Below are 16,051 nucleotides of genomic sequence, written 5' to 3' on the forward strand. Positions count from 1 at the left end.
GTAGTAGGAGTGGCAGTACCGCACTAAGCGGTACTAGAGCTTAAGGCGGTACAACCGCACTCAACCATCACCCTACCACCGCGAAAGTGAGAAGGGCAACCGAAGTTGAAAACTAAGCGGAGTATAGCCGACCTGAACTGCGGTAGTACCGCTTCCAGGGGCGATACAACCGCTTGGGCACCTCAATGAAGCCCTAGCAAAACAGATAATGCAAGAAAACCAAATCTGTCATAACTTCTGCAAATAAGCTCTGTGACGATCGATAACATATACCTAGGGTAGGGTCTTAGGCCTACCAAAGGACACTACATGCCCTACCCAAGGACACTACATGAAGAATCCAAGACCTAAAAAGTTAGGAGAAGGATACCGACTGGAACGACACAATGTGCTACACTCGACAGAAGATCCACTCGGTATAACTCCATCGCCACTCGACCGCCGTAATTCACTTGGAAGTACATGATTTCACTCGACTAATAGAAACCTAGACCCCCCCCCCCCGGATGGCAACGGTCAGGTGATCAATTCGTCGTTGTAAAGATCATTAACCACGGGCGTTACCAGTAACATACTCGACTTTACCATCTCATTGAATCCTTGCGTAACTGAGGACTACGAGGGGCCAGCGGACTCTATATAAGCCGCCCCTCTCCTCCTGCACAAGGTTCTCACCCCCTGTAACTCAACACTCACAAGAAACAAAGCTCCTGCAGCACCGAGATGTAGGGTTTTTACATCCTCCGAGAGGGGTCTGAACTCGTAAATCCGAGTGTACTATCTCGCCGTAGCCAGACTCTGCCCTCTCCTATGTACCCCCTACCTCTACTGTCAGATCCGTTCCCACGACACTCCGAATACAACAAACTCAATCTTATTGGATAGATGACGACAAGTACTATCCAACACACATAACCTGCTATCAGAATTAAAAAAACTACAAGATAACTCGTTGAACCTAAATGTGTTAGTCTTATGTTTAACAATTGCTTTCAGAGGCTTGGATTGTCTCGTTTTTTAAGCTAACACAAAGCGGGCACAAAGATACACCAATCTGATATCAATCGTGTACTGAAACATCTCTCTTTCACATGGTGAGCCAATAAACAACTTAAAAATGCGTCATATCCTATATGCATTGATTTTGGTAAGGGAAACGTTAGGGGCCGGGGCATCGGCGGAACATTGGGCCGGTCGCTCCCTCTTCCTCGCGTCTCCTTCATCACGTCTCCCCGCATCTCCCGCACATCTCACGCAGCTCCCTCACATCTCGCCCAGCTCGCCGGGGGCACGCGCCGCCCTCTTCTTCTGCCCCCTCCTCCCCATTCCCTCCCCCACCCCCGGTCGCAGCACCACGCCTCCCCTCCCCGCTTGAACCTCGCCGTGGCTCTGCACGGTGACCATCCCATCTCGTCGGCGACCGAGGGGGGTGACCATGGGAGATGCTGCAACCGGGGCGACGGGGTGCTACCACGACGACGCTGATGCAACCCCGAGGAGGCCAAGGTGTGCGACGGCGATGACCGAGGTGACTGCAGACTGCAACCACGGCTTTTCCATCGCCGGTAGCCGGCTGAAGCTTTTCCTATATACGGTTGAAGCTTTCTCTGTCAATGTTTGCAACTTTTTCTCTGGTTGCAGGTCTGGTTGAAGCTTTTTTTCTTAACGGATGAAGCTTTTTTATACACGATTGAAGCTTTTCCAAACCATCGTCGAAGCTTTTCTAAAAACGATGGAATTCTTTTTGTTTTTTTGTGTTTGCTACAACCACGTCATTTTTTGCTGCAATTGGCAACCACAGAAGCTACATCCGCTTAACATCTTTTGCTACAATGATGACTGCGGGCTGCAGTGGTAAGCTTTTTTGATGGAAGCGATAAACTTTTTTGGTACAACCGGTGTCGTTTTCTGTTGGAACCAGCAAGAGCCTCGGGTGGGCACACGGCGAGGTACAGCGCGAGCACAACGACAGGTGTTGCGGCCGGCAGCCGGTGCCACCGGAGATGCGGCCATCTCCCCCAGAGTTGTGGCCATCTCCCCCGGAGCTGCAAGCCTGCAACCACGAGTGCAACCATGGGCGCACGCTGCTGCATCCACGGAGGTGAGAAACACATGAATGCGGCATAGGTGAGGACGGCGACTAGCGGCGAGGGCGGCGACCGGCGGTGAGGGCGACCAGCGGTGAGGAGGCGAGGCGAGGCAGTTGACGCGTGCGGAGGCGTTGGCGCGTGCGAAGGCGGGCTTCTCCCTTTTTCGTGCGGGAGGTTGAAGATGAGAGAGGTTGGGAACGAAGGGATCTAACGGCTGGGACTTGACCGGCCCAATGATTGGGCCGATGCGCCGGCGTAGATCGCTGCCCTTTTGGTAATCTAGGTTTTTACCAAATATCTATATCTCAAAAGAGTGAGTTGCGGAGAGCTATTATATCTCGTCCGTTCAACCACGTCTATGCAAATCCTCGCCGCTGCCCTCACAGGTGACCGCTCGACGCTTCGGTGACCCTCTAGTTACAACGAGGAGAAGACACGGTGGCAGACTAGGATCTGCACCGCCCGAGTCGCCCCCGCCGCCGCCGCCGGCGGCCGAAGCGGTGTTTCCGTCCTCGTCGCTATCACGGCGCAGCAACGGTCGACGCTCCCTTCTCTCGCCTTCGTCCGTGGACACTCACCAAAAGTGTCGTGACGCGGACGGACCTGTCCGCTCCACTGCATGAGCACGTCGGTTTCAGATTTCAGACGCGGTCGGAGGTCGCCATGCGCTGTGGCAAATGGCAAACGAAGCTGTCATGCGTGTGTGTCGGTGCGGGCTAATTTTTCAGGCTAATAAACTTGCTACTAATGCTCAGCTCAGCTACCTGCCGACCTCCAATGATGCTGCCTGTTTGGGACACGATCCTTAGTTTCAGTCTACCCGCTGATGCTAGGCTGTGACACTGGTCGTGCTCTTGCCCTTTGCACGGAGCCGACGTGACGCGCTGCCAAATTCCGTTTCACACGTACGTACGTACGTTGGCCTGTCAAAAAAAACCATTGTACATTCCTCTTTTGCATGGCACCATCCTCAACCAAACATGAACACGTACGTGTGTACAGCGATGCGGACACTGAGATGCAGTTGCAGGGAAACTCTGCTTTTACAAGTAGACTCTGCTCGCCCGGCGTGCAGTGCAGATTGCCAAATGAGAAACAAATTTGATACTCAGGGGTAACAAGAACAGCTTATAATAGGATGTATAAAAAAGTAGTAGCATTATTCTGCACAGATTCAGAAAAACAGGGTAAGGAAATTGGTGATAATTATACACTATCATATCATGGTTGTTGCTACTCTACAAGATTTACTCCTGCAAATAATTAAGAGCGCTCGACGTCGCTCTCAGCGTCGCCCCGGCGAGACGACGTGCGTCCGCGTCACTCACACGTCGACGGTGCAGTAGGACGGCTGCGTGAACTTGAGCGAGACGGTCTGCTTGCCGCCCACCGTGGCGCTCATGGCGAAGGCACCGCCGACGGAGCCGCCGCTGGCGGAGAGCAGCGCGGGGCAGTTGACGAAGATGTGGTAGCCGCCGGAGACCCAGCTGCCGACCTTCCACTTGACGCGGCCGTCCACCTTCACGTGCAGCAGCACGTACCCGGCGGCGATGTCCTGCTTCATGGCGTCCGCCACGTAGGGGGCCACCGGCACCGAGTCCCCGGACATCACCGGCGACCACACCGACTGGTCCTTGTGTCCCTGGTAGATCGCCGGCAGCGACACCGGCACCGTCACCGGCTCGTCGCGGTACGTGGTGAAGGCGTGCAGGGTCTTGTAGTAGATGCCCACCCGGTCGTTCGGGTTCCGCGACGCGATGGTCACCTGTGTCATACACCAGAGCATATACTGCTTCAGATACTCACTATGTAGTACGAAATGTACTTTATTTCGTGACAAATTTGGATATGCTGAGCTGACTATGATCCAGCTAGATTCCCTCACACTGATGTTACTCTTCTAAGAAAAACATTCTCTGATACTCCTAGCTAGCATGATTCACTAACTATAGTAGCTCTGCGATTTTAACAGTAGAACAAAAACAGAAACAGGACGCTAAAACAGTCCGCCTTTACTAATTTTGTGCGTAGCAGCTGGGGTCGAGGACCAAACCGTGTACTGTCCGAGATGAATGAAAATAAGAAGTTTGAGATGTGCAACCTGGACGTCAAGGGAGAGAGCCGGATCGGCGAGGTCGATGGAGCGGAGCTGGATGTCCTGGAGGTAGAAGGAGGGCTTGGAGGGGTGCAGGGCGAGGTAGATGACGAGCGCGACGAAGCCGACGAGGACGGCGAGCGTGAGGATGCAGGCGGCGATGGAGCCGCAGCACCGCCGGAGGATCCAGTCGTGGTGAACCTTGCCCTTGCTCATGGTGGCCTGATCAACTGGGCTTCGGTGTGTGTGTGTGTCTTCGAGTGAGGGCTGCTAACTAGGACTGTGGCTGTTTGCGATGTGTAGCATGTGGGTCGAAGGAAAGCTCGGTGTGAGTGGGGGTGGCTATAGGCTTACAAAAGTCCTAAATAGATTACACACAGGAGGTGGTGTGGTGTGGCGCATGTTTCAAAAGGTTGATTATCTTTTGGGGGTTAGGGGAGGGGGCGAGGTGGCGAAAGGTACAGCTCAACTGACGAAGATTCTTCTGCTTCTTCTTCCTGGGCCCCGGCGGCGGTATGGAGCTTACCTATCTGTTAATCCGAGATCGCCGTTCTGCGGCCTGCAGTGCGTGAGTCTGGTGTGCTTCTGGTGCTTGTGAATTGCGATTCACTCCGATCTCAGGTCAGGTGGTCAAGTGCGTCAGATTCCTTCTCTTGTACTAGGACCTTTTACTATGAAGGTTGGTGCCTTGCATTGCATGTGCACGTACTCCCACTTCTGAGAACATGAGCTGATCTTTTTGCGGTTGGTCTGGCAATCATTGACCTGTGCTAGCGGTGCTGAAATTTGATACTACTAGGAGTTATGAAAAAGCAGAGCCGTTAAACACTGGTTGCTACTTCGCTCAAAGCTTAACTTGATCACTTCATCAGAGTGGCATGGATCTGGGGAGGGAGGCATGGTCGGTCGCACCTCGCACGCATGGCGGAGACGGGCCAGGCCTAGCTCGGCAACCAGCACAGCACAAGAGAAATCTCCTATCCCTAGCTAGCTTCTCCCATCCCGCTGCAGCCTAGAGAACAGCGCGGCGCGCAATAATTTAGATGGAGGCGTCGTGCGAGTGCCCGATCTCTCATGGCCCGGCCGTTTGCCGATCCGGTGGACGCGCGCGCGCGCACGTAGTGGGAGTGGGAAAGGTTGGTGGCGCGTACTACTAGCATAGCACGCGAGCGTCGACGACGGTTCCGACGTCGCCTCACGCAACAGGGCAAAAGGCCCCCGAATTGGCCCAAGCAAGCGCGCATGGCGCCGCGCAACGTTCCGGCCGGGAGCGTGCGTTCGGCCGATGCCCTTCGTTCCTTTTATCTCCCTCCCACTCCCCCCACCGGCCGCCCTGTGCCCCATGGCACCATGTGCTCCAGTTAAATAAACATGTAGCCTTGTCGATCTCCTACCTAATCATTCATTCGAGCTGCAGCATCAGAATTTAGAAGGATCCATCATTCAGTGCAGTTGCATCGGAATTTAGAAGGATCAATAGTACTCGCTCCGTCACAAAATAAGCGTCGTCAATTTAGTAGTTCATGTTTACATTAAATCAACGATGTTTATTTTGGGACGGAGGGAGTATATGTACACAACCTTCCTACAAAAGACGCCTTGCCCTGATCATCGTATCTCGTTCTTTTTTCCATTTTTTTCTCCATTCCTGAATCACATGCTTCGATCCACAACGACGAATATACTAGCCCCTCAAAAGCTGTGGTTAAGGGAAGAAATGAAAACATTAAGTGTTCCAGTTGGATAACGTTGTCGCGTAGTAGTGCGTATGGTGGTGCCATGGTGCCGTATTATTTTTCTTTAGAATTTGGGCTTTCGGATAGAAAAGCGTTAAAGCAAAGTTGTGGAAGCGCTTTGGGATCGCTAGATTCATTTCCGAGTCACAAATGACTCGTGACTTTGTGAGAGGGAGTCTTTTTTCAGAACGGGAGAGTTTGCTTGGTAAACATGCGCCGAAAAGAAGATATGAGGAAATTCCTCTTTTATCTCCTCCATAGCAGTGTGGGGCAAAAGGCAGGCACCAAACGAAGCTGCATGAGGGTGGCCCTTTAACTTGGTCTAGAAGTAACATTGCCACAGATTTTGCAAATTTTATGCAGATCGACCCTGAAGTTTGGGTTACGGTTCGTGACACGCCCAATCACTATAACAATCAGACAAAACGATTGCCAGGTTGTTAGAGATGGAACTGAATGTAAACTGGCCTAGTTTGGTAACACTGTTCTTTTAAACCTGTCGCCCGGCATGGTTTGCCGGTCCGGATGCGTCCGCTCCTCCTTCTCCCCCTTTTCCCGTGTTCGGCGGGGAGCTTGGTTGGAGGGATGGGTGGCCTCGATGCGGTCGCTTCACCTGTCGCCGGCACGGTTTGCCGGTCCGGATTCGTCCGCTCCCCTTTCTCCCCCTTTCCTCGGCCGTGGGCGGGTTGGCACAGGTTTACCAGCGGAGCGTCCGCGGGTGGTTCCGTCGGTCGAGGGCCATCGGTTGGTCCAAAGTTGGGGCCTTTGTGTAGGTCTCGGAGTTGTCTGGTTGCAGGGCGGCGGCTCTGGCGGCGGGAGGCGCCACGTTCGTGGGCGGAGCGTGCGTCTCAGGTGCGGGCAGGCAAACATGGCCGCGGGGGTGGCGTGGTTGCGGGCAGATGACGGAGTTAAGGTTCATCGGTGGGGTGTGAGTGCCGGGGTACACCACTTGTCCAGTCCTTTGACTGGCCGACGGTGGCGGTGGCCGTTGCCGCCGTACCCTTCCTGAAGGCTCCGTCGCGGCATTCACACTCTTGTCGTCTTGCTTCAGGTGAAAACCTGATCTTCGCTGATCGGGCGGTGGCGGCTACCCATGGTCGTATCCTTCTTGGAGGCACCGCTTTGGAGGCCTGACTTCGTTTTGGTCCGGTTCACCTCTCTATTGGTAGTCGGTGGGGTGGTGTGTCGGTGCCTGGCACCTTTGTATCTTGCCTTGGGTTTGTGCGGTGTGTGCGTTGTTCGGTATCTCGGATGTACTCGGTGATGTTTGCTTTATAATATAAAGTGGGGAAGCTCTTTTTTCGATAAAACTGTGGTAATCCAAAACCTCAGTTTTTCAACGCGGGGGGAATGAATACCTCGGTTTGTCCAAAGCATTGTTTTCATCTGTTTCGCCAAAACCACCGATTCGTTTGGCAAGGTCTGTTTTACCAGTTTTTTCACTGACTGCAACTCACTCAGCTACACCCAAGGAGCTAATCAGCGTGTAAAAAATAAACACGGCCATGCAATGCATGCAGCCATCACATGCAAGCCAAGTCCTATGGCAACATAGAATCGATGGGCTAGCTACCATTTAGCCTGCTGTGCGTACTAAGTGTTCTCCAACGACAAATTAATCTACTCCATGGGCGAGCTTTGTTTTAGACGTCCCCTACTCGCCGAAGAGTTATGGTCAGTCAGCGACTCAATAGAAGCATGCAAGATTGCCGGAGAGTGACTTGCACCGCTGGCTCAACCGATGGGGTCGTCTACAGAAAAACTAACTAATAATGAGAATCAACCGATGGGGTCACCAACGAAGGAATCCCTGGCCACAACGTCGAGAGGAAGATGGCTTGTGAGAGACCAACAAAGTAAAAAAAAGGTTAAGCACCTAGCCTGAAACGCCTAATAATGAGAAGATAAATTGTATTTCGATTAATGACGAGGAGTTGAAGGCGCTGCCCTTTTCTCGCGGTTCTGTTTTGAAAACGAGAAAACTAAATTACAGTCGGTAGGAATTCTGCGTCAGGTCCGAACGACTCTGCCGCCGCCCGATTTTTGTATCGCACCCTTTCGGTTAATCTCGTGGACATCCCTTTCAGTAACACGTCCAAGCATCGATGTAACTTTCACTGCCCAGGCATGCATGTCCCAAACAATCAAGCACGCACATGCATGTTCCTTCAAACGCGCGCCCATGCATGCATACGACTTGGGCCTGCGTCATGCTTCATCATTGTTGCATTGTTGTTGCGTCCATGCTACATTAGAGCATCTACAGCCGGGCGCCCCGCAAACCCGTCTTAAACGTTCACGCGGATGGTTCGGTCAATGTCACAAAAATGTCGGACGTCTCAAACGTCCAGACGGATCGACACTCCTTATATCCAGTTCAAATATGAGGTTGATAAAGGGACGCCCGGGCACGACTGGGTGCGTTTGCCACGTCGGACCTGGCTCACGCTGGCCCACCTGATCCCACATATATTCCTTCTGTTCTGCTCCCGGACCAAATCCTGGCCATTCCACTCCACTCCACTATGCCATCCAAGCTCCCATCTGACGATCTCCGACCTTCTCTGGCATGATGGGCAGTGAATCCGAGTCCTACACCTCCAGATCCGTCGACCATGAGCTCATCTCATGTTGCCCATAGAGTAGATGACCATACGGTTAGCGCTCCGCCGCTCTCGGGAGGAGGCCGCGCAACGGCAGCACTCGGGCTCCTTCCGTCCGGAACCTATTGCATCTGCACAAATGGTACATGGATCCGCCGGTAGGAGTGCCATCGCTGTCTCACCGGAGGCAGTGTGGTCTATCTGGCGCACGAACGTGGTGGCAGATGCGCGGCCCTTTCGTTGCACTGAGCTATAGGACGCACTATGGGCGTCCTCAGACATAAACATGGCGCGGCGTGCCCGCCGTGCGAGGCAGCGAGCGTGGGAGGCAGCGATAGCTCTCGCGGCGATGGACGTAGGCGAGACAGAGTCGCATTCTCCAGCACCCTGTATGGTGCACCAGTGATGGCGCCGCAACCGCGTCGTCATGACGTCGGCTCCTCCTAGGACAGATCCATCATCAATCTCACATCCAACGGCACCGTCCGGGTTGCGAGCTCTAACGAGGAAGAGTAGGACATGGGAGACGGCGACACCTCGAGTCCCGTGAGCCGGCTCATGTGAAGAGCATGGTAATTTACGCATCTTACACCTTGATACATCTCCAACGTATTTATAATTTTTGATTGTTTCATGCTATTATATTACCCGATGTTTATGGGCTTTACTTTACACTTTTATATCATTTTTGGGACTAACCTACTAACCGGAGGCCCAGCCTGTATTATTGTTTTTTTTGTCTATTTAAGTGTTTCGAAGAAAATGAATATCAAACGGAGTCCAAACAGAATGAAACTTTCGGGAGACTTGGAGTGGACGTCAAAAAGCAGCCGCAGCGGCCACGAGGCAGGAGGGCGCGCCGTAGGGGGGTGGACGCGCCCCCCACCCTCGTGGCTCCCCTGACCTACCTCCTTCGCCTATATATATCCACGTACCCCGAAAACATCCAGGAGCACCACAAAAAACTATTTCCACCGCCGCAACCTTTTGTATCCGCGAGATCTCATCTTGGAGCCTTCGTCGGTGCTTTGCCGGAGGGGGAATCGACCACGGAGGGTCTCTACATCATCTCCAAGGCCTCTTCAATGAGTTGTGAGTAGTTTACCACAGACCTTCGGGTTCATAGTTATTATCTAGATGATTTCTTCTCTCTCTTTGAATCTCAATACAAAGTTCTCCTTGATCTTCTTGGAGATCTATTCGATGTAACTCTTTTTACGGTGTGTTTGTCGAGATCCGATGAATGGTGCGTTTATTTGAATCTCCTCTGAATTCTTTTATGTATGATTGGTTATCTTTGCAAGTCTCTTCGAATTATCAGTTTGGTTTGGCCTATTAGATTGATATTTCTTGCAATGAGAGAAGTGCTTAGCTTTGGGTTCAATCTTGTGATGTCTTTTCCCAGTGACAGCAGGAGCGGCAAGGCACATATTGTATTGTTGCCATCGAGGATAAAAAGATGGGGTTTATATCATATTGCTTGAGTTTATTCCTCTACATCATGTCATCTTTCTTAATACGTTACTCTGTTCTTTATGAACTTAATACTCTAGATGTAGGCAGGAGTCGATCGATGTGTGGAGTAATAGTAGTAGATGCAGGCAGGAGTCAGTCTACTTGTCACGGACGTGATGACTATATACATGATCATGCCTAGATATTCTCATAACTATGCACTTTTCTATCAATTGCTCGACAGTAATTTGTTCACCCACCGTAATACTTATGCTATCTTGAGAGAAGCCACTAGTGAAACCTATGCCCCGAAGATCTATCTTTTATCATATAAGTTTCCCATCTACTTTTATTTGCATCTTTACTTTCCAATCTGTATCATAAAAATACTAAAATATTTATCTTATCTTATTATCTCTATCAGATCTCACTTTCGCAAGTTACCGTGAAGGGATTGACAACCCCTTTATCGCGTTGGTTGTGAGGTTCTTGTTTGTTTGTGTAGGTAAGAGGGACTTCTGTGGATCCTCCTACTGGATTGATATCTTGGTTCTCAAAAACTGAGGGAAATACTTACGCTACTTTGCTGCATCACCCTTTTCTCTTCAAGGAAAAACCAACGCAATGCTCAAGAGGTAGCACACCTGATAACTTACGTACAAACACTGTGGTAACTTTGGCAGGGGTGGGGGGTTGTTGTAATACACCTCCAATAATTATTATGTGAATAGCATGGTAATTTACGCACCGTAGACCTGATAACTTATGTGCAACACGTTGATAACTTTTGACCCCGGGAAAATAAAGTTAAAGAAACATGCCCCCGATAATTTTTGTGTGATTCACATGGTAATTTACGCACCGCAGACCTGATAATAGATACACACACGGTGATAACTTTGACTCGGGATAAAAAGTTGTTTAAGACATCCCGATAGCTTCGGCGTAATAGCATGAAAATGTACACACCACAAACCGGATAACTCATGCACAAACACCGTGATGACTTTGAATGGGTGGAGGTGTTTAAAAACATCCCCAATAACTTTCGTGTAAATAGCATGATACTGTACGCACCGTATACATGATAACTTACACATAAATACCACGGTAACTTTGATCGGGGGGTGGTTGGAGGGGAGGAGGTTGTTTGAAAACATAGCCCCCCCTAACTTCCATATAAATATCATGATAATATACAAATTGTAGACTTGATAACTCATGGACAAACACCGTGATAACATTGACCCCGGGGGCGAAAGTTGTTTGAAAATATACCCTCGATAATTTACGCGCAAATAGCATGGTAATATACGGACTACAAGCATGTTAACTCACGCACAAATACTACGGTAACTTTGTCATGGAAAAAATAGTTGTTGAAAATGTACCACGGTAACTCATGTGTAAATAACATGATAATATACACACTCAGACATGATAACTTACTTAGCTCGGGCCTGATAACTATTTGCAGGAAAAAAAGTCGGCAGAACATATCAGCATGAGACGTAGTTTGAGGGTCCCGTCGAGATGAAATTTTTATGTGAAAAAGAATTTTTGATCGGACCAACAGTTTTGAGCTATAAAACATTTTGAAATTTCAAACAGGGGAGAACTAAGATGACATTAATTTTTTTCTATCTAATGCATGCGTGCATGTGCTTGCGAAGAGAAGGTTGGAGGAACTTTTTTTCTGACCCAATAATTTCTATGTAACAACATGATAACTTATGCACTACAGACATGATAACTTGTGTAGAACACGTGATAACTTTTTACCAAAAAAAGTCGTCGAAACATATCAACATGGGATCTAGGTTCGAATATCTCGTCGCTACGAATCTTTTATGTCAAAACAGTTTTTTAATCAGAGCGAAGGTTTGAGCTACAAAACATTTTAAATTTTTGAATTTGATGGAATTTCTGCTGACATCAGCAATTTTGTCCTACATGCATGCATGCAACAATTAGGGGAAAATAATACTAATGAGTTTGGTTTAGAAAAAAACAGAAGCACTTCGTACACCTGATAGATATACTACTGGATTGATCGTTCGGATCTGATGCTAAACTCCGGTCGACTGGAAATTAGCACAGTCCTTTGAAAAAAGAGGTCGTGACCTCTTTTTTACATACTGCAAGAAAACCACGGTATGAGAGATACTATGGTTTATTAAACTACAGTATTTCTTTCATCCAAACACCTCAAAGTATTTAAAACCATGGTTTTTTTAGAAACCACGGTATTCCTTAAAAGCTGTAAAATTACTTTGCATCCAAACGCACCCTAACCCGCAAAAAAAAACTGAATGTAAACTAGTTTGTTAAGATTGTGCATACAGTAATTCATAGCGGATGATAATGTTGAAGTATAAATGCATAGGCCACCTTTTCTTGTTAGCTTTAGATTTTGAGCGATCTGACTGGTGCATGCTGCTAGAAATATTAGCACTTTTTTGATTAGACTAATCCACGAGTATATAATAAACATGGTAAATATAGTAGGAACTTGTACATTTCATCCATTAACTTGAACCTATTCAGATTTACCCCTAATTTTAAGGACAACGCTAACGCTCACACGTATGATGTGGGTCAAACCCGCTCGCACGCCCTATAACACACAGACTGTGCTACATCATCGCATGCATGCATGCGAGAATCTTTTCGGATTTTCAATTTTTAAAATATTTTATCTCTTGAATGAAAAATCTGATTGAAGATCCGTTTTCACCATTAAATCCCTCGCGACGAGATCTTCAAAACTAGATCTCATATCAATATATTTCGACGAATTTTTTTGGGATTAAAAGTTGCCATGTCTATTGAACATGAATTGCCATGAAGTTGCCATGATATGTTTCAGCTATTTTCTTCTACATTTAAAAGTAAATATTGACATATTATAAAATGGGGAATTAAGAAACTAGACTTGCCATGACCATAAATTAAAATTGCCATGATACATGCACTTAAAATTATCATGTTCATACAAAAAATAATTTTCATGGTCAAAGTACTGAAATTGCCATCATAAAAAACTAAATTTGTCATGCTCTACAAACTAAAATTGCCACATGGCAACTTTAGTTTAAGCACTATGGCAACTAGAGTGTAAACATCATGGCAACTTCTGGACGATTTTTTTTCCGTCGAAACATATCAAAATGGGGTCTAGTTTTGAAGATCTCGTCAAGACGGATTTAATGGTGAAACCGATTTTTAATTTGATTTTTTTATTAGGGGATAAAACAATTTTAAGCCAAAAACCAAAAAGAATCCTGCTGATGTCATCTATTTATACGTGGCAAAATGAGTGGTAATGGAGGCGTGTGGGCGATGTTCAAGATGCCACATGTGCGGGCGTTAGTTTTTCGAATTTTAAAGTGTGTTCAAATTTCCACTCTACCGTTATGTGGTATTATAGAAATACCCCTAAACGATGGTTTTGTCAGGTCTTCTCTACTTTATAAGATTTGCAACGTCCCTCTGTAATCGCTGGTGCTTTCCGTTCTTTTGTAGGGTTCTCGAGCATCTCCATGGATGACAGTTCTTGTTCTTGGATGTTTATGTTTCCAGGGAAAATAAATATTTTCAAGGATGCTACAAAAGAACGGAAAGCACCAGTAGCTACAAAGGGACGTTCAAAGCTTATAAAGTAGAAGACCTCACAAAACATTGTTTAGGGGTATTTCTATAATACCACATAACGGCAGAGGGGCAAATTCCAACACACTTTGAAATTAGGAGTAAATCTGAGTAGTGGGTTCGAGTTAAGGCTGAAATGTAAAAGCCCAATACTACAGTATACATCTCATACCGAGACCTAAGCATGTGAGTACATACAGTACATAGAAAAGAAACATTTATAAACAACATATATACGACCAGCACATGAACGAGCAAATAGAGGATGAACGAGTCATACCTTCCAATGGGCCAGGCCAACGCGGTGGCGGCAACAGCAACCTTGGCATCGACTGAGGCCTTCTTCTTGGCGGCTTCATCGTTAGTCATAGAGTCGATGCATGGGAAGTAGTGGAAGCAGAGGCGGACGAAGATGGATCGGGTTAGGGTTGTGCAAGAGGGAGTGAGTGAACTAAGTTAGGGTTCACTCTACTGGCCAGCGCCTCCTTATATAGGTCATCAGGTAGGTGGGCATGGGATTAGGCCCAAGACCAAGTCCGTGAACAATCCACGGTCCAACATCTTCAATTAATACGAGATTAATTAATAATTCCTGACCGGCAAAAATAAACTTCGGCTCGGCTCATTCCCGCAACCGGCGGTGTGCGCGTGTCATGACGTGGCGAGGCGAGGCGGGCGACGGAGAAGGAGGAGCGCACGTGTACAACTCCTCTTTCGAAGCTCCCAATGGCATGTGATAGAGCAACCCTTATAAAGGGGTCTCAGTCTCACTACACTAGCAGTACGGTACTAAACTTCCCACCACTTGCCATGCATCTAAATGGGCCTTAGAGATTAACCAGGGTTATTGTCTTATATGGGCCTAAGCCCATTTATAATCAACAATCCCCCATGAGATCTTGAGACACATGAAGGAAATATGCCCTAGAGGCAATAATAAAGTTATTATTTATTTCCTTATTTCATGATAAATGTTTATTATTCATGCTAGAATTGTATTAACCGGAAACATAATACATGTGTGAATACATAGATAAACATAGTGTCACTAGTATGCCTCTACTTGACTAGCTCGTTAATCAAAGATGGTTAAGTTTCCTAACCATAGACATGAGTTGTCATTTGATTAACGGAATCACATCATTAGGAGAATGATGTGATTGACTTGACCCATTCCGTTAGCTTAGCACTTGATCGTTTAATATGTTGCTATTGCTTTCTTCATAACTTATACATGTTCCTATGACCATGAGATTATGCAACTCCCGTTTACCGGAGGAACACTTTGTGTGCTACCAAACGTCACAACGTAACTGGGTGATTATAAAGGAGCTCTACAGGTGTCTCCAAAGGTATATGTTGGGTTGGCGTATTTCGAGATTAGGATTTGTCACTCCGATTGTCGGAGAGGTATCTCTAGGCCCTCTCGGTAATGCACATCACTATAAGCCTTGCAAGCAATGTAGCTAATGAGTTAGTTGCGGGATGATGCATTATGTAACGAGTAAAGAGACTTGCCGGTAACGAGATTGAACTAGGTATTGGGATACCGACGATCGAATCTCGGGCAAGTAACATACCGATGACAAGGGAACAACGTATGTTGTTATGCGGTTAGACCGATAAAAGATCTTCGTAGAATATGTAGGAGCCAATATGAGCATCCAGGTTCCGCTATTGGTTATTAACCGGAAACGTGTCTCGGTCATGTCTACATAGTTCTTGAACCCGTAGGGTCCACACGCTTAAGGTTTCGATGACAGTTATTTTATGAGTTTATGAGTTTTGATGTACCGAAGGAGTTTGGAGTCCCGAATGAGATCGGGGACATGACAAGGAGTCTCGAAATGGTCGAGACATAAAGATCGATATATTGGACGACTATATTCGGACATCGGAAAGGTTCCGAGTGATTCAGGTATTTTTCGGAGTACCGGAGAGTTACGGAATTCGTATTGGGCCTTAATGGGCCATACGGAAAAGGAGAGAAAGGCCCCAAAGGGTGGCCGCACCCCTCCCCATGGACTGGTCCGAATTGGACTAGGGGGGCTTCCTCCCTTCTCCTTCTCCCTTCCCTTTCCTTCTCTCCTACTCCTTCTACTTGGAAGGGCTCCTAGTTCTACTAGGAAAGGGGGAATCCTACTCCCGGTGGGAGTAGGACTCCCCTAGGGCGCGCCATAGAGAGAGGGCTAGCCCCCCCGCTCCTCCACTCCTTTATATACGGGGAGGGAGGCACCCCTTGAAGACACAACAATTGATCTCTTGATCTCTTAGCCGTGTGCGGTGCCCCCCTCAACCATAGTCCTCCTCGATAATATTGTAGCGGTGCTTAGGCGAAGCCCTATGACAGTAGAACATCAAGATCGTCACCACACCGTCGTGCTGACGGAACTCTCCCTCAACACTCGGCTGGATCGGAGT

The 16,051-nt window shown here is 48.0% G+C and overlaps 1 protein-coding gene across 1 annotated transcript; it reads right to left on the minus strand.

Moving 5' to 3' along the window:
* Positions 1–3,205: 3,205 nt before the first annotated feature.
* Positions 3,206–4,652, minus strand: LOC123045426 (NDR1/HIN1-like protein 12). Its single transcript, XM_044468482.1, has 2 exons — positions 4,192–4,652; positions 3,206–3,855 (listed from the first exon to the last, which is right to left on the minus strand). The coding sequence occupies exons 1-2, from the start codon at positions 4,399–4,401 to the stop codon at positions 3,415–3,417; spliced, it is 651 nt and encodes a 216-aa protein (XP_044324417.1). The 5' UTR covers positions 4,402–4,652; the 3' UTR covers positions 3,206–3,414.
* Positions 4,653–16,051: the final 11,399 nt, after the last annotated feature.

The sequence above is a fragment of the Triticum aestivum genome, chromosome 2B (genome assembly GCF_018294505.1).
Source record: "Triticum aestivum cultivar Chinese Spring chromosome 2B, IWGSC CS RefSeq v2.1, whole genome shotgun sequence".
Classification (NCBI taxonomy): Eukaryota; Viridiplantae; Streptophyta; class Magnoliopsida; order Poales; family Poaceae; genus Triticum; species Triticum aestivum.